Source organism: Bufo gargarizans, chromosome 2 (assembly GCF_014858855.1).
Source record: "Bufo gargarizans isolate SCDJY-AF-19 chromosome 2, ASM1485885v1, whole genome shotgun sequence".
Taxonomy (NCBI): Eukaryota; Metazoa; Chordata; class Amphibia; order Anura; family Bufonidae; genus Bufo; species Bufo gargarizans.
Genome location: NC_058081.1, coordinates 602492120 through 602513824, shown reverse-complemented (window position 1 = coordinate 602513824; position 21705 = coordinate 602492120). Strand labels below are relative to the sequence as shown.

At 46.5% G+C, this 21705-nt stretch overlaps 1 protein-coding gene across 1 annotated transcript in view; it reads right to left on the bottom strand.

Moving 5' to 3' along the window:
• LOC122928764 (gastrula zinc finger protein XlCGF17.1-like) overlaps nucleotides 1-21358 on the bottom strand; it is a 29126-nt gene extending 7768 nt beyond the window's left edge. Inside the window, exons 1-2 of the mRNA XM_044281954.1 lie at nucleotides 21236-21358; nucleotides 19238-19302 (exon numbers count right to left, since the gene is read on the bottom strand). Coding sequence (XP_044137889.1) covers nucleotides 19238-19302; nucleotides 21236-21246 — 76 coding nt within the window. The 5' untranslated portion in view covers nucleotides 21247-21358. The remainder of the gene's footprint in view (nucleotides 1-19237; nucleotides 19303-21235) is intronic.
• Nucleotides 21359-21705: the final 347 nt, after the last annotated feature.

Below are 21705 nucleotides of genomic sequence, written 5' to 3'. Positions count from 1 at the left end.
AGGCTCACTCTCAGGGACAACTACGACTTGAACTGTGGACGACAAGTGTTCCATTTTCTTGAGTTAATGTTGGCAGTTTTCATAATCGGGACGTGATGAAGAGGGGAGCATTACCTGTGTGGTATTACCAACTATCTACACCATACGGGTCCCCGAGTTTAGGGCCACTCGGATAGCTGGTCCTGTACCTGACACACTCAGGTCGTTTATGTTACTGTTATATGTTGTGTTATTGTATGTTCCTGTTTGCTCGTATCAAGTATGGCTAAATTCATTCAGTACTCTTGCAGAGAGGATGATGCGCTGGGGGGTCAGTTGCATGAACTTGCGATAATTGTAATGTATGAGGGGGTATGTGTCCTTGATTCCACAATAGAGTAATTATGGCCCCCTTGAGAGTTATGTCATGGAATGTCAGAGGTTTGGGTGATCCTAAAAAGAGAATGGCAGTGTTTTCCCAGGTCCGGTCCTTTAATCCTCATATATTGGGGCTTCAGGAGACCCATCTCACCCCGGAGACGGGAAATAGGCTAAAAAAAAAAAACTGGGCTCAGCATCTATTTAGCGCCTGCGGCAGTTCGCATTCCAGAGGAGTTGCATTGCTATTTCATAGAAGCCTTCGGTGTGAAATTCACCACTCGGTGGTGGACCCAGGGGGTCAGTACATTTTTAGATATGCCCACATTGACTGCGTGCCCTATGTGATTGTCAATTTGTACAACTCGCCCCCTGCATCTCTTTCCCTGCTGCAAGCAGTTGTGGGATTTGTGACTCAATACACCACTGCTCGATTTGTATGTATGGGGGACTTCAATCAGGTGATGAGTGAGGACTTGGACAGATTTAGCGGTAGGACTGACAGAGGTGGGTGGGGAGGGGACTGTACGACCCTTGCTAGGATATCTCAGGAGATGGGTTGGATAGATATGTGGAAGGCTAGGAACCCACATGCTAGGGAATATTCTTGCTTCACACCATCCAGGGGTGCTTTATCAAGGATAGACTATTTATTTGGCAACTCCATGGTATATACTGATTTAGTGGACATTCGCTTTGGACCCCAGGGGCCCTCTGACCATGCCCCTGTGTTGGTTGAGTTGGTGACATCTAGCTCCCTAAGCTCGGGCAGTAAAATGCGTGTTCACCCTTTCTGGCTTACCCTATTTGGCTTAACCGACAGAATCCCTGACCAGCTGAAAGGGTTTTTCGAGATACAGGACGTCTCCACTGACCCCTTATTGTTGTGGGAAACCTTAAAGGCGTATCTTAGGGGTTGCCTTAAGTCCTCCATATCATATGTTAAGGAAGAAGCACAGCGTAAGGAGGAGGAATTATATACTAGCTTTAAAGTGGCGGAGAGGGAGTTTACCGAGTCCCCCACGGAGGAGCGTAGAGTGGAGTGGATGTCTAAAGGTAGACAGTACATGTTGCATCTGGAAGAATAGAGCAAGAGAAAGCTTTTTTTCCTTGAGCAACAGGCGTTTGAGACAGGCAATCAGGCAGGGAAGCTACTTGCCCATATAGCACGTGCCAACACTATGGCTCCACCAGTTCTTCGCCTAAGAGAGACTGATGGACGCATAGTGGAGTCGGTTCAAGGTATATTAACATGCCTCCATGGCTTTTATGTGGATCTATATAGGTCGGTTTCTACATATTCAGAGCAGGAATTAGATTCATATCTTAGTGAAGTTTCCTACCCTAGACTAAACGACCTGGACAGGGGCATCATGGAGGGAGATATCACTTTGGAGGAGGTGGAGAAAGCTATTATGGATTTGCCATCAGGGAAGGCCCCGGGTCCGGATGGCATTCCTGTGGAAGTGTACTCTAGATATAGGGAGAGTTTGGGCCCTCAGTTGCTGAAGCTATACAAAGCTGCGCACTCTGGCGGATCACTGCCGGAATCGATGTATGACGCCTCCATTGTTGTGATTTTAAAACCCGGCAAGGATCCTTTGGACTGCGAATCTTACCGTCCAATTTCGCTTTTGAACTTGGACTATAAAATTCTGACAAGGATTCTGGCCAACAGATTAAATAAGGTGGTAACGTCGGTGATACACTCTGATCAATCTGGTTTTATGCCCGGGAGGTCCACTTCGGATAACATCAGGAGAGCACAGGTGATTGCGCAGGTGGGGGCTGCCAGAAAAGCAAGGTGGGCACTGGCCTCTCTAGACACGGCTAAAGCTTTTGACTCTCTAGAATGGCCCTTTTTAACAGCTGTGCTGAGGAACTTTGGCTTAGGTCCCAATTTTATTAAATGGGTGGGTATACTTTATAACAGCCCTTCTGCACGTATTCAGCTCAATGGCTCATATTCCGAAAATATTTCTTTACTTAGGGGTACGAGACAGGGCTGCCCACTCTCGCCTCTTTTGTTCGCAATAGCGATAGAACACCTGGCAATAAGAATTAGGCAGGATCCTATGTACACAGGAGTGACGGCGGGGGACAAGGAGGATAGAATAGGACTGTATGCGGATGATTTGATTCTGTTTATGTCTGATCCGGAAACATCCCTCCCGAGAGCGGTTGAAGTCATTGCATCCTTTGGGCGATATTCTGGATTACACATAAATTGGGGCAAATCTGCTATCATGCCTCTATGGGACCACGATTGGCCAGATTGCCACTATAATTTACCAGTAGTCGATAGGTTCAAATACCTGGGGGTGGTGATCACTAGGGTGCCGCAGCTTTCCTATACTTTGAATATTGAGCCCCTGGAATTGCTGTTTCAGGATAAATTTAAAACGTGGGAATCCCTCCCATTGTCAGCTATGGGAAGATTAAACGTGGTGAAAATGGTTTTGCTACCCAAGGGTCTATACCTGTTGTCTCATGCCTGTACCCCGATTCCCTATTTTTTTTTTTTAAGCGCATTCATGCCCTGATCACGGCTTTTGTCTGGGGTAAGGCCAGAAGGAAGCTCTCACTTCCGGTTCTTCAAAAGGTCAAAACTGCAAGGGGGTGCCGCCCTTCCTGACTTCTTTTTATACTTTATTGCCAGTCAGTTGCGTTTTTTGAGAAGCTGGGTCACGGAGGCTCCACGGCCCAATCCGGAAGTCTATCTGCACGAGCACCTACAAGTCCCTACGCTATGGCCCGTACTAGAAGGCTCTAGACATTTACAGAGGTGCACCCTTCCAATTCATAAATTAGCCTATCAGATATGGCAGGCGTCCAAGTTGAACATATATAAGGATTTACCTAGCGAGATCCCCATATGGGATAACTGCATGTTTCCCCATCTATCTCAACTGGAAGGGGTGTCAGATTGGAGGAGATATGGGATTTGCATACTGGGAGATATATATGAGGGAGGCCAGTTGATCACATTTACGCAGATCCAAGACCGGTTTCTGATGCCGCGCACCCTATTCTATAGGTACCTCCAGCTGCGACATGCACTACAGGCCCAATTTCGAGGTGACAATAGGTGCATATCTAAGTATCCTGTCATTGGTGTTCTGAGATCTCAGGGACCTAGAGGGATAGTATCAGCTCTCTACACTCATCTGCTAGATCGTCGAATGCTGGCGACCCCGCTGGCTGTGGAGGCCAGATGGAAGATCCTCATACCCTCTCTTACATCTGAGGAATGGGAGGAGGCTCTAATAGCCCCAACTAGGGTGTCCCCTTCTACTAACAGCTTTTTATCCTACATTACAGCTATCTAACTCCCTCTAGACTTCATAAGATGGGTAGGTTGGATCATTTCAGGTGTCAGATGTAGTACGGAGGGTGCTAATTTCTGGCACATGATCTGGAATTGTCCAATTATTCATCGGTATTGGATATCGGTACTGGAGGTTCTCAGGGCCCTGGTCCCTCCGACGCTGTTACTGTGTCCCAAGATGTGCATCTTGGGTATAGTGGATGAGGAGTCTTGGTCGCATTATCACAGAATCTTCCTGGAGAAAACGCTGTTTCTGGCTAGGAAGGCGATTGCCCTGCGCTGGATGGGAGACTCTCCCCCCTCAAAGGGACAATGGCTCTCGCTAGTAAATAATGCGGTCTCCATGGAGAAGATAGTTTACAAGCATAGGGGTTGCCCGCAAAAATTTGACAAGGTTTGGGGGGACCGGTGTTCATCTTCACTCACTCTGCACACTCCGCGCCCGGTGGCTGGAGACCCTTAGGGGTTCTTCTGTCACGTAAAGGAGATGCCTGGTGAATGGTGCAGCATCCAATACTAGCGGTCCTTTTGAGCATGTACTGAGGCTGTATCGACCCGTCGTACAATTGCATTGGCTGAGTAACCGTCGTGTATAACCCATATACAGACGTGGACAAAATTGTTGGTACCCTTTGGTCAATGAAAGAAAAAGTCACAATGGTCACAGAAATAACTTTAATCTGACAAAAGTAATAATAAATTAAAATTCTATAAATGTTAACCAATGAAAGTCAGACATTGTTTTTCAACCATGCTTCAACAGAATTATGTAAAAAAATAAACTCATGAAACAGGCATGGACAAAAATGATGGTACCCCTAGAAAACACAGAACATAATGTGACCAAAGGGACATGTTAATTCAAGGTGTGTCCACTAATTAGCATCACAGGTGTCTACAACCTTGTAATCAGCCATTGGGCCTATATATATGGCTCCAGGTAATCACTGTGTTGTTTGGTGATATGGTGTGTACCACACTCGACATGGACCAGAGGAAGCAAAGGAAAGAGCTGTCTCAAGAGATCAGAAAGAAAATTATAGACAAGCATGTTAAAGGTAAAGGCTATAAGACCATCTCCAAGCAACTAGATGTTCCTGTGAGTACAGTTGCACATATTATTCATAAGTTTAAGATCCATGGGACTGTAGCCAACCTCCCTGGACGTGGCCGCAGGAGGAAAATTGATGACAAATCTAAGAGACGGATAATCCGAATGGTAACAAAAGAGCCTAGAAAGACTTCTAAAGAGATTCAAGGTGAACTTCATGCTCAAGGAACATCAGTGTCAGATCGCACCATCCGTCGTTGTTTGAGCCAAAGTGGACTACATGGGAGACGACCAAGGAGGACACCATTGTTGAAAACGAATCATAAAAAAGCAAGACTGGAATATGCCAAACTACATGTTGACAAGCCACAAAGCTTCTGGGAGAATGTCCTGTGGACAGATGAGACAAAAATCGAAGTTTTTGCCAAGGCACATCAGCTGTATGTTCACAGACGAAAAAATGAAGCATATCAAGAAAAGAACACTGTCCCTACTGTGAAACATGGAGGAGGCTCTGTTATGTTCTGGGGCTGCTTTGCTGCGTCTGGCACAGGGTGTCTTGAATCTGTGCAGGGTACAATGAAATCTCAAGACTATCAAGGAATTCTAGAGAGAAATGTACTAGCCAGTGTCAGAAAGCTTGGTCTCAGTCGCAGGTCATGGGTCTTGCAACAGGACAATGACCCAAAACACACCGCTAAAAACACCCAAGAATGGCTAAGAGGAAAAAATTGGACTATTCTAAAGTGGCCTTCTATGAGCCCTGACCTCAATCCTATTGAGCATCTTTGGAAGGAGCTGAAACATGCAGTCTGGAAAAGGCACCCTTCAAACCGGACACAACTGGAGCAGTTTGCTCATGAGGAGTGGGCCAAAATACCTGCTGAGAGGTGCAGATGTCTCATTGACAGTTACAGGAAGCGTTTGATTGCAGTGATTGCCTCAAAAGGTTGCGCAACAAAATATTAAGTTAGGGGTACCATCATTTTTGTCCATGCCTGTTTCATGAGTTTATTTTTTTACATAATTCTGTTGAAGCATGGTTGAAAAACAATGTCTGACTTTCATTGGTTAACATTTATAGAATTTTAATTTATTATTACTTTTGTCAGATTAAAGTTATTTCTGTGACCATTGTGACTTTTTCTTTCATTGACCAAAGGGTACCAACAATTTTGTCCACGTCTGTATGTCATTCCAGTTACATGTCATGATATTTTGGCCTTTATATTGCATTGATTCTGCATTTCTGATTAACCCCTGCGTGGGTCCTTGTGATGTCATGTGTGTGCCATACTTGTTTTGTTATCCTTTAATAAAAAGAGTTAAAAAAAAAAAAAAAAAGGTTTTTTGCCTTTGCCATCACAACGTGTGACTACCTGACAGAAGATGACAATGAATCCACATCTTTGCACAGATTTGGCCTTTTAAAAGGCATGTGGTCCTAAAATTTGGATCAGCTGAAAAACAGCCTGTTTCAGTTTAATCGTTATTTTCAATTAATTAAATGCTGAAATTTTTTGGGGTCTCACTCTCATTTCTTCTTGTTGCATGTTGAAGCTCTACTTGGAACCTTGTTAAATATCCAACAGTGTAAAATATGATTTTTTTTTCCATTTTTCAAGTGATCTTAAACTTTTGATCAGGACTGTATTACACAGTTTGGTCCTACTGCAAGTCCTGGGGGCATCTGAGTACTGGGGGACACCAAGTACCTGGGGAAGGTGCCTGCTATTGGGGAAGTCCAGTTCAGGGTCGTTACAGTTACAGACTCGTCTCTGCTTCATTTAGTGGTCACTACTCACCTGGGCTCTTATCTGTAGGGATCTCCTCCTTATACTGCTCATCACCCCTCACATCTGTCTCTGTAGGAATGTCCTCCTTACACTGGTCATCACCCCTCACATCTGTCTCTGTAGGAATCTCCTCCTTACACTGGTCATCACCCCTCACATCTGTCTCTGTAGGAATCTCCTCCTTACACTGGTCATCACCCCTCACATCTGTCTCTGTAGGAATGTCCTCCTTACACTGGTCATCACCCCTCACATCTGTCTCTGTAGGAATGTCCTCCTTACACTGGTCATCACCCCTCACATCTGTCTTTGTAGGAATGTCCTCCTTACACTGTTCATCGCCCCTCACATCTGTCTCTGTAGGAACGTCCTCCTTGTATCTCTCATCACCCCTCACATCTGTCTCTGTAGGAACGTCCTCCTTGTATCTCTCATCACCCCTCACATCTGTCTCTGTAGGAACGTCCTCCTTGTATCTCTCATCACCCCTCACATCTGTCTCTGTAGGAACGTCCTCCTTGTATCTCTCATCACCCCTCACATCTGTCTCTGTAGGAATCTCCTCCTTATACTGTTCATCACCCCTCACATCTGTCTCTGTAGGAACGTCCTCCTTGTATCTCTCATCACCCCTCACATGTGTCTCTGTAGGAATCTCCTCCTTACACTGGTCATCACCCCTCACATCTGTCTCTGTAGCATTAACATTCTTTATCCTGTTATAAATTCTGTTAAATACTGTAAAAATCATTGCATTGTCTAAAAAAACTGCATGGAAAATGAAAAACGGGGAGTAAAGCATGCCAATATTTGAAGTACAACTATGCAAAAAGTGCTGCTCTCCAGTGTAAGTTTCATCCTAGTTAGCTTCTTTACCCCCTCCTCTGCAGCTCTGGTCTCTTTATTTTACCAAGGGAGGCAGGAGCTCGTCCCATGTGACTATCAAGCACCTGCATCTCCCAGAAGTGCGCTGCAGCCAGCTCTTTTTAGGCCCTTCTCCAGATTTTTTCTTCCTCACACACAGCCCCAGCGAGTCCCATAATAGATGCCCCCCTCCCCTCTAGCCCCACTGTCTAGAGAGATACAGCTATATACCTCAATGAATATACAAGTAGGGATGAAGTAAAGGAGTCTGCACTGCTTCTCCACGAGATGACTGCACCGGCACTGACAGGAGGAGGGAGCAGAGAAGATACTGAGCATGTGTCCATCCCTGAATGCAGGACCAGAATTTTAGCCAAAGGATAAACAGCAGGGGGCGCTACCAGAAGGAAAGTGTAATGCAAACAATATTATTACAGCATGTACATTGTATTTAACCCTTTCTACGCCAGGCCAGTTTTCCCCTTCCTGCCCAGGCCATTTTTTGCAAATATGATGTGTCACTTTATGTAGTGAGTACTATGGCACTGGTCGGGAAGTCACTTCTCGCAGCTCCGTACTTTTACAGCGCTGGTCGGAAAGGGGTTAAACTTCTTTAAAACCTTTTAATTGCACAGTTATACTTTTCAACCCTTTTAAGGCCTCATTTACACAACCATATGAGTTTTACAGTCTGCAAACTGCAGATCTTGCGAAATAGGAGTCAGGTCTGTGTGTCGCCGACCTGTGCGCTTTGCAGCATCTGTATTTTCATTCCCAAAGCAGTGGGAACATGTCCTATATTGGTCTGCAAAACGTGGACTCATTATAGTTCATGCGATCACAAAAAATGGCGGATGGCACATGGGCTGCATCCGTATTTTGTAGTTTCACAGTTTGTACACCGCACAATGGATACAGCCCAGTGCAGGGGGCCTAATTATCATGACAACCAAAAATAGAAACACAGAAGATTGACGGCAGAAAATGATGATTACTTACCGTTAATTTGATTTTCCAGAGCGCATGACAGCACCACAAGAGGAGAGAGGATCCGCCCCCACAGACAGGAAACCTGCAGAATAAAAGGACGGACACTCTCCTCCTCAGTGTGATATCCAAGCATCGGAGGAAGGCCACCAACATAACGTTAGACAGTCAATAATAAATTCAGTTTAATAAGATTCTCTTTTTTTTTTTGCTACACCCGTGTGAACATTAGATAACCATAAAGAACCAAAGGGAGGGAATATAAGGGTGCTGTCATGGGCTCTGGAAAATCAAATTACTGGTAAGTAATCATCATTTTTCCCCTTCGCCCATGACAGCACCACGAGAGAATTACCAGAGGAAATTTCAGGGTGGGAGAGTAGAAAGAAGCACCTTTTCCCCAAAGGATGACCCCGAAGGAGAGGGGTTTAAATCAAGCCGATAGTGCTTAAAAAAGGTTGAAGGAGAAGACCAGGTGGCAGCTCTGCAAATATTCTCTATGGGAACTGAGGATCTTTCCGCCCAGGAGGTAGCCACTGCCCTGGTAGAGTGTGTCTTGAGACCCGCTGGAGGAGATAACCCCGAAGACAGGCAAGACAAGGAAATAGCTGAAACAATCCACCTAGCAATATAACTTTTAGAGGCTGCAACACCCTTATTCACTCCTTGAAAAAGAATAAAGAGTGAAGAAGATTTGCGCCAATCTTTAGTGCGAGAAAGATAGTTATTCAAAGCCCTTCTGACGTCTAGGCAGTGAAGGGATTTCTCTTCTTCTGACCCAGGGATTTTAAACAGGGTAGGAAGAATATTCTCTTAATATCTATAAAATTTGGAAACAACTTTTGGAAGAAAAGTCGGATCTGGACGTATCACAACCTTGTCCTCTAAAATTGTGGTATAAGGAGGATTGATGGAAATGGCCTGAATCTCATTAATCCTGCGAGCAGATGTTAAAGCTATTAGGAGACATAAACTTCAAGGTGAGACATTTTATGGAGCTGGACACTATAGGTTCAAATGGAGGACGAGTTAAAGCCTTTAAAACTACATCTAAATCCCAAGGAGGAGGTCTAACTGAAGCTATCGGGGTGGATCTGTCCACTTCTCTAAAGAATCTAGATAACCATGGGCAGCCTGCAACAGGGCCGACAGAGCTGTGACATGCACTTTTAAGGTATTTCCTGCTAGTCCCAGATCTAGACCCTTCTGAAGGAACTCAAATATTAGATAAATGGGAGCAGAAGATGGGATGTCATTAATCTGGATATGCGCAAAATCTAAAAATTTCTTCCACACTCTGCCGAAGATGGCTACTGTTACTTTCTTCCTACTCTTAAGAAGAGTCAAAATCAAGGCATCAGAAAATCCCTTCCTCCCTAGCATGTACCTTTCGAGTTCCAGGCAGTTAAGTGGAGATTTTTTATGTCTGGATGGAATACTGAACCTTGGCTCAACTGACCCCGGATCTCTAGAAGGACCCATGGATCCCAGATTGACATGATCAGGAGCCACTTGAACCAAGACCTTCTTGGCTAGAATGGAGTATTGAGGATAACCCTCGCCCCTTCTTCCCTGATTTTCCATAAAACACGAGGAATCAAAAGGAAGAGGAGGAAAGGCATAGGGTCAGGGGGAATTTTTATTTCTGCATCAAGGCATCAGACAGATCTATGTCCAGCTGTCCCCAGAGGGCTGTTATCTTCTTGAAAATGGATAGGTCTAGAGATCACTCGCCCTGAGAGAGAGGGTGACGACTGAGAAAGTCCGCCTGTCTGTTTTCCACGCCCCTCATATGTACCGCTGAGATCGATGCACATTTTTTTTCTGCTAGTAAGAGGATACTGTGGGCTTCCTGCATTAGAGTTCTGCACCTTGTGCCCCCCTGTTTGTTTAGGTACGAGACTACCATCTTGTTGTTCATTCTAATTCTTCGATTTTTTTCCTCTTATTCTTGGAAGAGCAGAATTCATCGCTAGGCTCACGGCCATCAGCTCCTTCAGGTTGAAGGAGCCTCTTTCTTAGATACTTTCCCAACAACCTTGAAGGGAGATCTGAATGTGAGCTCCCCACCCCCAGGGACTTGCGTTTGTAGTCAGACAAATCAGATCTTCCACGGAACACCCTGAATTAGATTTTCCCTCTCCAGCCACCATGTCAAGCTTTGGAGAGTCCGATCTGATATCCTTATTTTTACATCTAGGGAGCTGTTTTCCTCCCAAAGAGACAGGATTTCCCACTGGAGCTCCCTTGAGTGGAGTTGTGCCCATCATACCGCTGGAATACAAGATGAGAGGGATCCAAGGATAGACATCCCTTTCCTTATTAAGGTCACCGGATTTCTGATCAGGAGCCTAGTTTTTTTCTGGATGAGAATTACTTTTTCTTCTGGCAAAAAACAGCTCTGGCAAGAAGAATCTAAAATCAATCCCAGAAAAGACTGTCTTCTGGTGGGATGCGGTCTTGATTTTTCTTGATTTAAAATCCATCCTAATCTGTTCAGGATCTCTGATACCACAGCTACTGCTTTTTTACAGGCATTTTCTGTTTTTCCTACAATCAGAAAATCATCCAGGTATGGTATGAAAAGAATATCCCTCTCCCTTATATGAGCCGCCATTTCTGCGATTATTTTCGTAAACACTCTTGGAGCCATGGATAGGCCAAAGAACTGAATCTAAAAATGCCGTAACTGACCCCCTATTCTGACTGCGACTCTTAGGAATTTCTGATGCCCTGCAAAAATTGGAACGTGATAGTATGTGTCCTTGAGATCGAGTACTGCCATGAAGCAGCGAGGAGAAAGAAGCTTTATGACCGATTTTATAGTTTCCATTTTGAACTTTTTGATCTGAAGAAAATGATTCAATCTCTTTAGGTTTATTATAGTTCTGAATAAACCACCCGTTTTTTTTTTTAACTAAAAACGGGGGGAATAAAATACCTCGCCTTTTTCCTCCTCTGCTACCGGGACTAAAATCGATTTTTCTACTAATTTTAGAACCTCGCTTTCCATGGCCGAATTTCCTAGAGCTGAGACTTGATCTTTTGTAATTCAGAATCTTACTGGAGCAGCCAGATGGAATTTTAATTTTACCCATTGAGAATGGAGTCTAGAATTCACTAACTTGACAAAATCTGGGACCAGGCTGCAGAGAAATTTTTTAATCTGCCCCCACCTGACTTCTGGCATCATTGTTGATCCTGTTTATTTTTATCTCCAAAGGACTGATTGAAGAAATAACTTCTACCTCTCCTTTGGTTCTGGAACCTGTCCTTCCTGGACTTTTTATCTGATTCCTGCTTACTTTTGAAGTGGCGAAAGGAACAGTTAAACCTATTCTTAGAGGGGAAAGAGCTCTGGAACCCCGGAAATTTTCTCTTTTTATCCGCAGCCTTATCTAATAAGTCATCCAGAGTTGACCCGAACAGGTATTCCCCTTCACAGGGGACACCACATAGTTTGTTTTCAGATGGGAGATCTCCACCCCAATTGTTTAACCAAAGCGCTCTTTGTGCCGAATTTGACAAGGCGGCAGATTTGGCCTCCAATCTGACAGAATCAGCAGAGGCATCTGCCAGGAAGTCAGACGCTTTTTAATTGTTGGCAGGGATGATAAAATCTCTTCCCTGGGGCATCTGTTCTTTAGCTGATTTTCTAATGCAGAGAGCCAGACTATAAGGGACTGGGACGTACAGGTAGAGGCTATACTTGGTCTGAAGGAAGAAGTGGATGCCTCCCAAGCCCCTTTTAAAAGGTATCGGCTTTTCTATCTAATGGGTCCTTCAAAATCCCCATATCATTACAGGGAAGAGCCGTCTTCCCTGAAACTTTAGAGATCGCTACAACTATCCTGATTATTCCATGTAGCAGAATCTTCTTCTTTAAAGGGGTATTTACTCTTAATATTTTTTGAGATGTAAATCTTCCTGTTAGGCTTTCTCCATTCTCCTTTAATTAAGGCAGAAACATTCTTGTGAACTGGGAAAGTGCTGTGGTGTCTGGATTCTAGACCACCAAACATAATGTCCTGTATAGACCAGGGCTCTTTTGTCTCCTCAATGCCCATAGTCGAGCGTACAGCTTTCAGGAGTGTTTCCGTATCTTCTATGGGAAAACATGGTCTACCACTAATTTCACCATCTTCAGAGGAAGATAGAGATGAATCATCATAATGTCCAAATAAAGAAAAGTGTATCTCCTCTTCCTCAGAGTCAGATGATAAATGTTCTTGTACAGACTCATGGCGCCTCATTTTAGGATCTTTCTCCCCCAAGACTTTTTTGGATGACAGTAGAATTAACTTCTGATCTGACTAATGCCTGGAGACATTTATAAAAAGATGGCGATTCTTCAGCCACTGTTCTATCAATCCAGGACTGACACATTTTCTTTTCCCAATCCGAAGACAACCCAGTTTTACACAGGACACATTCCTTATTCTTCCTCTTAGTAACCACTTTCCTAGGTTTAGTCTGAAATTACATTAATACAACTGTATCAGCATAAGGAAGCATAACATAATGCCCCAAAACACTCACCCCCTCAGAGGTACCAACACTGGAGGGACTGCAGACTCCTCAGTGAGTTTGTCCTTCTCCATGCTTCCTGTTGCTGGTAACCAAAGCGCTGCTGAGGACGCCAGTCTGTAGCTCAAAGCGCGCCCTACTCATAGGGGCTCCTGAGATAATGTCACATCCAACGAGCCAATCACGTGACCTCCCTGCTTTCCCCGAAATTCTCACTGCCGGAAGCTCCTCTTCTTCCCTCTGGGGTTCGGCGTCTGTGCTTCTAGCGAATCAGCGATGCCGATAGGCACTACAAGCTCCAGCACACAATCACCTCCTCTGGAGCTCTGCCTCTGCCTGTCCTCAGGCGCACAAACAGATGTCGCCTTACTTACTCAGGGATCGCAGGTATGTTAGGGAGCACCACCAGAAGGAAGGACCTAAAAAAATAACTGCAGGCTTCTCCAGAGACAGGAAACCACACTGAATTGGGAGGAGAGTGTCCGTCCTTTTATTCTGCAGGTTTCCTGTCTGTGGGGGCAGATCCTCTCTCTCTCGTGGTGCTGTCATGGGCGAAGGGAAAAAAGACCACCTGGTCCATCTAGTCGCTGGACCATTTATCTAGTGCGGATGAATCTTCTCCATGTTACAAACCCCTCCAGGAACGTCAACCCTCTTACATACTCAGAATGCACCCCATTAACAACAAGCCTCTGATATCTGTCCAACAGCCAACTGCGGATCCATGACTAGACTATCCGCTGATTTATCTGTCAGCTTTGGCTGTGGCTTTGTATCAAAGACTTTGCTAAAATCCAGGCCAGCAACATCCACGGAACCTCCTTCGTAGTCAAAGAAGTCTATAAGATTAGTCTGACATGATCGGCCCTTGGAGCAGCCATGCTGTTTTAGGGCCAGTACATTGTTAGTTTTTAGGTGGTCGATTATCTTCTTTTTCAGGAGGGTTTCCATCATTTTACTACTACAGATGTTAGGCTCACTGCTCTGTGTTTTCTCCCCGCACCCGGTTGTAGCTCTCAATAACTGATGGAAATTACTGAAGTGTGAACTCGGCCTAAGAGGGACTGGTTAAACAAATCAAGTCACAGACTGGAGTTCTTTAAGAACTCAGATGCCATCTGGCCCCATGGCCGTGTTAGACTTTAAAGGGGGTTATCTCATCTCAGACATTGGGGGCATATCGCTAGGATATGCTCCCATTGTCTTAAAAGGTGCGGGTCCAACCGCTGGGACCCGCACCTATATCGCGAACGAAGTCATGCAAGGGGACCGGAGTCCTCCAGCCACCGACTCAAAATATTAAAAAAAGGAGATATTCAGACGCTAAGCCATAGCCTGATCCCCATTTCTGATTGTTGTAATGGTAGTTTTTCTTCTATCACTGATAGACCTGAAGAAGGCTTTATCTCTTGGCTTCACTTCTAGTCTTTAGACTTCCTATATGCTTCTTCTCATCTTTTACTATATTTGTTACTTCTCTAGTAAACCTGGGAGGGATCTGCTTCCTTTTACTAATCTATCTGACATATAGTTTGGTTGCCTTTAAGATGACCACTTTTAATGGAGTCCACTGGGTGCTAGCTCCTGCTGCTTTATCCTCCCCCAATTCCTTGAAGTTCTTCTTTCTAAAGTCTAAATACTTTGGTTGTAGTGTAGGATCGTTCCCATAAACATTAGTCATCGCTGGAACCCAAATGTTCCTCCACATGAACCTCCGACACCAGATCTCTACGACTAGTTTCACACTAGCATTGGAAGATCCGGCAGGGAACAGCCTACTGGGTCTCTCTAGATCTGCCAGAAGCCACTGCGTTCCCGTCCGGGCTACTTACCGCTGCACGCAGTGGATTCCAGCAATGCTGGATCCAGAGAGACCCGCAGACTGTTCTCCGGATCTCACAATACTAGCGTGAAGCTAGCCTAAATCTAGAACGTCCTCGCTTCTGTGGGGGATGTGATGAGCTGCTGCTCCTGTAAGTGCATCCATTATATTCCTGCTCCTACAGGGAGTGCAGAATTATTAGGCAAATGAGTATTTTGACCACATCATCCTCTTTACGCATGTTGTCTTACTCCAAGCTGTATAGGCTCGAAAGCCTACTACCAATTAAGCATATTAGGTGATGTGCATCTCTGTAATGAGAAGGGGTGTGGTCTAATGACATCAACACCCTATATCAGGTGTGCATAATTATTAGGCAACTTCATTTCCTTTGGCAAAATGGGTCAAAAGAAGGACTTGACAGGCTCAGAAAAGTCAAAAATAGTGAGATATCTTGCAGAGGGATGCAGCACTCTTAAAATTGCAAAGCTTCTGAAGCGCGATCATCGAACAATCAAGCGTTTCATTCAAAATAGTCAACAGGGTCGCAAGAAGCGTGTGGAAAAACCAAGGCGCAAAATAACTGCCCATGAACTGAGAAAAGTCAAGCGTGCAGCTGCCAAGATGCCACTTGCCACCAGTTTGGCCATATTTCAGAGCTGCAACATCACTGGAGTGCCCAAAAGCACAAGGTGTGCAATACTCAGAGACATGGCCAAGGTAAGAAAGGCTGAAAGACGACCACCACTGAACAAGACACACAAGCTGAAACGTCAAGACTGGGCCAAGAAATATCTCAAGACTGATTTTTCTAAGGTTTTATGGACTGATGAAATGAAAGTGAGTCTTGATGGGCCAGATGGCTGGATTGGTAAAGGGCAGAGAGCTCCAGTCCGACTCAGACGCCAGCAAGGTGGAGGTGGAGTACTGGTTTGGGCTGGTATCATCAAAGATGAGCTTGTGGGGCCTTTTCGGGTTGAGGATGGAGTCAAGCTCAACTCCCAGTCCTACTGCCAGTTTCTGGAAGACACCTTCAAGCAGTGGTACAGGAAGAAGTCTGCATCCTTCAAGAAAAACATGATTTTCATGCAGGACAATGCTCCATCACACGCGTCCAAGTACTCCACAGCATGGCTGGCAAGAAAGGGTATAAAAGAAGAAAATCTAATGACATGGCCTCCTTGTTCACCTGATCTGAACCCCATTGAGAACCTGTGGTCCATCATCAAATGTGAGATTTACAAGGAGGGAAAACAGTCCACCTCTCTGAACAGTGTCTGGGAGGCTGTGGTTGCTGCTGCACGCAATGTTGATGGTGAACAGATCAAAACACTGACAGAATCCATGGATGGCAGGCTTTTGAGTGTCCTTGCAAAGAAAGGTGGCTATATTGGTCACTGATTTGTTTTAGTTTTGTTTTTGAATGTCAGAAATGTATATTTGTGAATGTTGAGATGTTATATTGGTTTCACTGGTAAAAATAAATAATTGAAATGGGTATATATTAGTTTTTTGTTAAGTTGCCTAATAATTATGCACAGTAATAGTCACCTGCACACACAGATACCCCCCTAAAATTGCTAAAACTAAAAACAAACTAAAAACTACTTCCAAAAATATTCAGCTTTGATATTAATGAGTTTTTTGGGTTCATTGAGAACATGGTTGTTGTTCAATAATAAAATTAATCCTCAAAAATACAACTTGCCTAATAATTCTGCACTCCCTGTATATGTAAGAGCACTGGAAATATCCCAGTCCACACCAGTCACCCATAACTACAAGATCCCCCTTTAATGCCATTTCAAAAATGTCATCCACCAAGTTGATATGGTAATCCTTACTTTGCCCTGGAGGCCAATACCCCCCCCCCCCCCCGCACCAGTTCTAATATAACTCCCTCCTTCATCTGCATCCAGCTCTGAACTACCCCCCGACAACCTGAGCGGACTGTCTGCAGGTCTCCCAGAAGCTGGACCTAGATGGCGGCTCACAGCCAAAAACCTTGAAGACATGCATCCTCGGCAAAGCTGGACACACAGGCGTGGCGGGGGGGCGGGGGGGGGGGGGTGGCGCTTCTATCAATACAGATGGAAGTGTTCATTGCTAGAGCCCCAATAAACTTCTCGCTGACCGCTCTGCTCCCCGCGCTCCTTCCCTTCTCTGCTTCAACATTCAGACACAGATCGCGCTGCCGGACAGAGAAGGAGGAGCCGGGAATCTGGTTGTGCTCCTCCCACACAGCACTGCAGCGCCATCTGTGCCCACAGGGGAGTACTAGAGGGCAATACTACTCTCAGGGGGGCACAGAGAGGGCAATACTACTCTCAGGGGGGCACAGAGAGGGCAATACTACTCTCAGGGGGGCACAGAGAGGGCAATACTACTCTCAGGGGGGCACAGAGAGGGCAATACTACTCTCAGGGGGGCACAGAGAGGGCAATACTACTCTCAGGGGGGCACAGAGAGGGCAATACTACTCTCAGGGGGGCACAGAGAGGGCAATACTACTCTCAGGGGGGCACAGAGAGGGCAATACTACTCTCAGGGGGGCACAGAGAGGGCAATACTACTCTCAGGGGGGCACAGAGAGGGCAATACTACTCTCAGGGGGGCACAGAGAGGGCAATACTACTGTTAAGGGAGCAAAGAGGGCATTACCACTCTTAAGGGGGGCACAGAGAGGGCATTACTACTTTGAGGGGGGCACAAAAAAGGTATTACTACTCTCAGAAGGGTACAGAGAGTGCATTACCACTGTGCGGAGGGCACGGAAAAGGCATTACCACTATTTGTGGGGCACAGAGAGGACATTACCACTGTTCGGGGAGCACAGAGAGGACATTACTACTCTGAGGGGGGAACAGAGAGGACATTATTACTCTGCAAGGGGCACAGAGAGGACATTATTACTCTGCAAGGGGCACAGAGATGGCATTACTACTGTGTTGGGGCACAGAGCGGGTATTACTACTGTTAAGGGAGCACAGAAAGGATATTACTACTGTGCAGGGGCACAGAGAGGGCATTACCACTCTCAGGGGGGCACAAAGAGGGCATTACTACTCTCAGGGGGCACAGAGAGGGCATTAGTCCTCTGTGGGGGCATAGAGGGGGCATTACTACTGTATAGAGGCACAGAGAGAGCATTACTACTCTGAGGGGGGCTGTCACGGCCTTTGGTTTGCGCTGTGACACTGTTGCCCGCGGCAACGTGTTGCTGTGAGAGCATGTGGTGGCAGTGTCTCAGCCTTCTGGGTGATTGCCGTGACATTGTTGCCACGCATGCTGTTGCCGGTGGTAACGTGTGGTTTGGTATGCTTGTGTGTGCACTTCCCCTTTAAGTGGCTTCCTTCCTCTGTCTGGTGTTGGAAGGGTTAACTCCTTTCCTAGTGTTTTGTGAACACTGGGTCTATGTGTGTGCGGCTGCTTGGGCTATTTAGCCTCTGCTGGATGCCTGAAGCTGGGTTTTCCTCCAGCCTTGGTGTGTGCTGGTGGTTCACTGTTCCTGGCTTTTACCATCTGTCCAGTGAGGGGCCCCCTTGTGGTTATTATGGAGTCTCTTTCCCTTCTTATCTGTTGGTTTGTGTGGGTTATGTTCAGGGCGTGTTGTATGTCTTATGTTGTGTTATATGGCTGGTGATGTTTGGTGTCCAGCATGTTTGCTAGACTTTCCCCTGTCTCACGTTTATTGCAGCTATGGGTGTCCTGGGTTCCTGTGTGGTTGTGGTTTGTGCTGTGTCCTTAATGTTGGTGTGGACACCAGCACTAGTGCACGGGTTCCAGTCAGTGTGACTGTGGCAGGTAAGTGTGTTACTGGTCTCGCTTACCTGCCTACTCCATATGCTGTATGTGTTCCCCTCTCCTGGCAGCCTGGCCTCAGAGAGAGACTCCTGTTCCTCCATGACTGGGATGAGCAGGTCGTCTCTTCCCGGCTCCTTGGTCAGGGATAACCAGGGCGACTCAGAGTCTCTAGGAAACCAGAGCATGAGCCGTCCTACCATCGGGGTCCGCTCATATGGTGAGGAGTCAGGGAGAGGATTAGGGACGCTGTAGGAGGTGACCTGCTCCCTTATTACTCCTTTTGGCCAGGCTGATCCCTTTTTACTCTTTGACACCGTATGGTGGGGTTTTTCCCCCACTCCCCACCGTGACACCATGGAAAATGTGGACAGCGCACATCAGTGAAAAACGGAAATGTGGACGAGGCGTGAGGCACGCCACTGGCCGGACATGCTGCAGGTGGTTTCCGTGGAGGAGATCGGCTTCTACCAGACGCGTCCGGACTCGTTCCTCTCAGGGACATAAACCTATTGGCTCCTTATTCCCACCAGTGGTCTCCATAGCCAGAGACTTGTAGGAAGAAGCAGAGAACATGGAGCGTCTGTGGTCGGCTGTAATCCCGCCATTTCCAGCTCATTACACCAGTATAAACCAGTATAAACCTAGAATAGTACTGGATAAAACAAGGCGTCCTGTTACAGAGGAGGAGACATCTCCATTACCTGACCATCCTGTGGAAGGAGAGGACGCGGACATCTCTCTGGTGTTGTCCTCTGACTGGATCTCTCTGCAGGAGACACAGAGACTGGACTCAGACTTTACAGACAGAGAATTCCAGGACATTTGTATCTAGTCCTGTCCGTTACCTGGAGATGTGAGGGGCTGGTACACTGCACTACTGAAGCATCAGCTGCCACAGACATCATACACTGCACTACTGAAGCATCAGCTGCCACAGACATCATACACTGCACTACTGAAGCATCAGCTGCCACAGACATCATACACTGCACTACTGAAGCATCAGCTGCCACAGACATCATACACTGCACTACTGAAGCATCAGCTGCCACAGACATCATACACTGCACTACTGAAGCATCAGCTGCCACAGACATCATACACTGCACTACTGAAGCATCAGCTGCCACAGACATCATACACTGCACTACTGAAGCATCAGCTGCCACAGACATCATACACTGCACTACTGAAGCATCAGCTGCCACAGACATCATACACTGCACTACTGAAGCATCAGCTGCCACAGACATCATACACTGCACTACTGAAGCATCAGCTGTGACAGACATCACACACTGCACTACTGAAGCATCAGCTGCCACATACATCATACACTGCACTACTGAAGCATCAGCTGCCACAGACATCATACACTGCACTACTGAAGCATCAGCTGCCACAGACATCACACACTGCACTACTGAAGCATCAGCTGCCACAGACATCATACACTGCACTACTGAAGCATCAGCTGCCACAGACATCATACACTGCACTACTGAAGCATCAGCTGCCACAGACATCATACACTGCACTACTGAAGCATCAGCTGCCACAGACATCATACACTGCACTACTGAAGCATCAGCTGCCACAGACATCATACACTGCACTACTGAAGCATCAGCTGCCACAGACATCATACACTGCACTACTGAAGCATCAGCTGCCACAGACATCATACACTGCACTACTGAAGCATCAGCTGCCACAGACATCATACACTGCACTACTGAAGCATCAGCTGCCACAGACATCATACACTGCACTACTGAAGCATCAGCTGCCACAGACATCATACACTGCACTACTGAAGCATCAGCTGCCACAGACATCATACACTGCACTACTGAAGCATCAGCTGCCACAGACATCATACACTGCACTACTGAAGCATCAGCTGCCACAGACATCATACACTGCACTACTGAAGCATCCGCTGCCACAGACATCATACACTGCACTACTGAAGCATCCGCTGCCACAGACATCATACACTGCACTACTGAAGCATCCGCTGCCACAGACATCATACACTGCACTACTGAAGCATCCGCTGCCACAGACATCATACACTGCACTACTGAAGCATCCGCTGCCACAGACATCATACACTGCACTACTGAAGCATCAGCTGCTGCAGACATAACAGAGTGCACTACTGAAGCATCAGCTGCCGCAGACATCATACACTGCACTACTGAAGCATCAGCTGCCACATACATCATACACTGCACTACTGAAGCATCCGCTGCCACAGACATCATACACTGCACTACTGAAGCATCAGCTGCCACAGACATCATACACTGCACTACTGAAGCATCAGCTGCCACAGACATCATACACTGCACTACTGAAGCATCAGCTGCCACAGACATCATACACTGCACTACTGAAGCATCAGCTGCCACAGACATCATACACTGCACTACTGAAGCATCAGCTGCCACAGACATCATACACTGCACTACTGAAGCATCAGCTGCCACAGACATCATACACTGCACTACTGAAGCATCAGCTGCCACAGACATCATACACTGCACTACTGAAGCATCAGCTGCCACAGACATCATACACTGCACTACTGAAGCATCAGCTGCCACAGACATCACACACTGCACTACTGAAGCACCAGCTGTGACAGACATCACACACTGCACTACTGCCTGCGGCCCCCGGCTCCGCGGTACCTGCTCCTCATGCCGGGGCTCTCCCTCCCGCTGTCCGGACATCAGAGCCTCTTTACAGGACGTTTCCAGCAGAACTTCCTCTTTCCCTCAGGTTCCTGGAGTTTTCCTCTCCCAGCATGCTTTGCGGTGTGACGTCACAGGGCTGGCCCCGCCCGGCACACTGGTCAGTCATCACTAGCCCCGCCCCCTACACCTCCGGCGGCCATGTTAGTACACCCAGACATGGCTCCTGCTCCTCACATCACTGAGGGCCACAGGCGCTTCCCTCACCATCTCCAGAGCCCCAAACACTCGGAGCGGCCAGCACAGCCGTATCTAAGCCTCTCATGTGAGATACAGCCTGCTGAGCCTGGATAACAGCTTCTCTTGTGTGATACTGTCTGCTGAGCTGTGTATCTAATCCTGTCCCGTGTGATACTGTCTGCTGAGCTGTGTATCTAATCCTGTCCCGTGTGATACTGTCTGCTGAG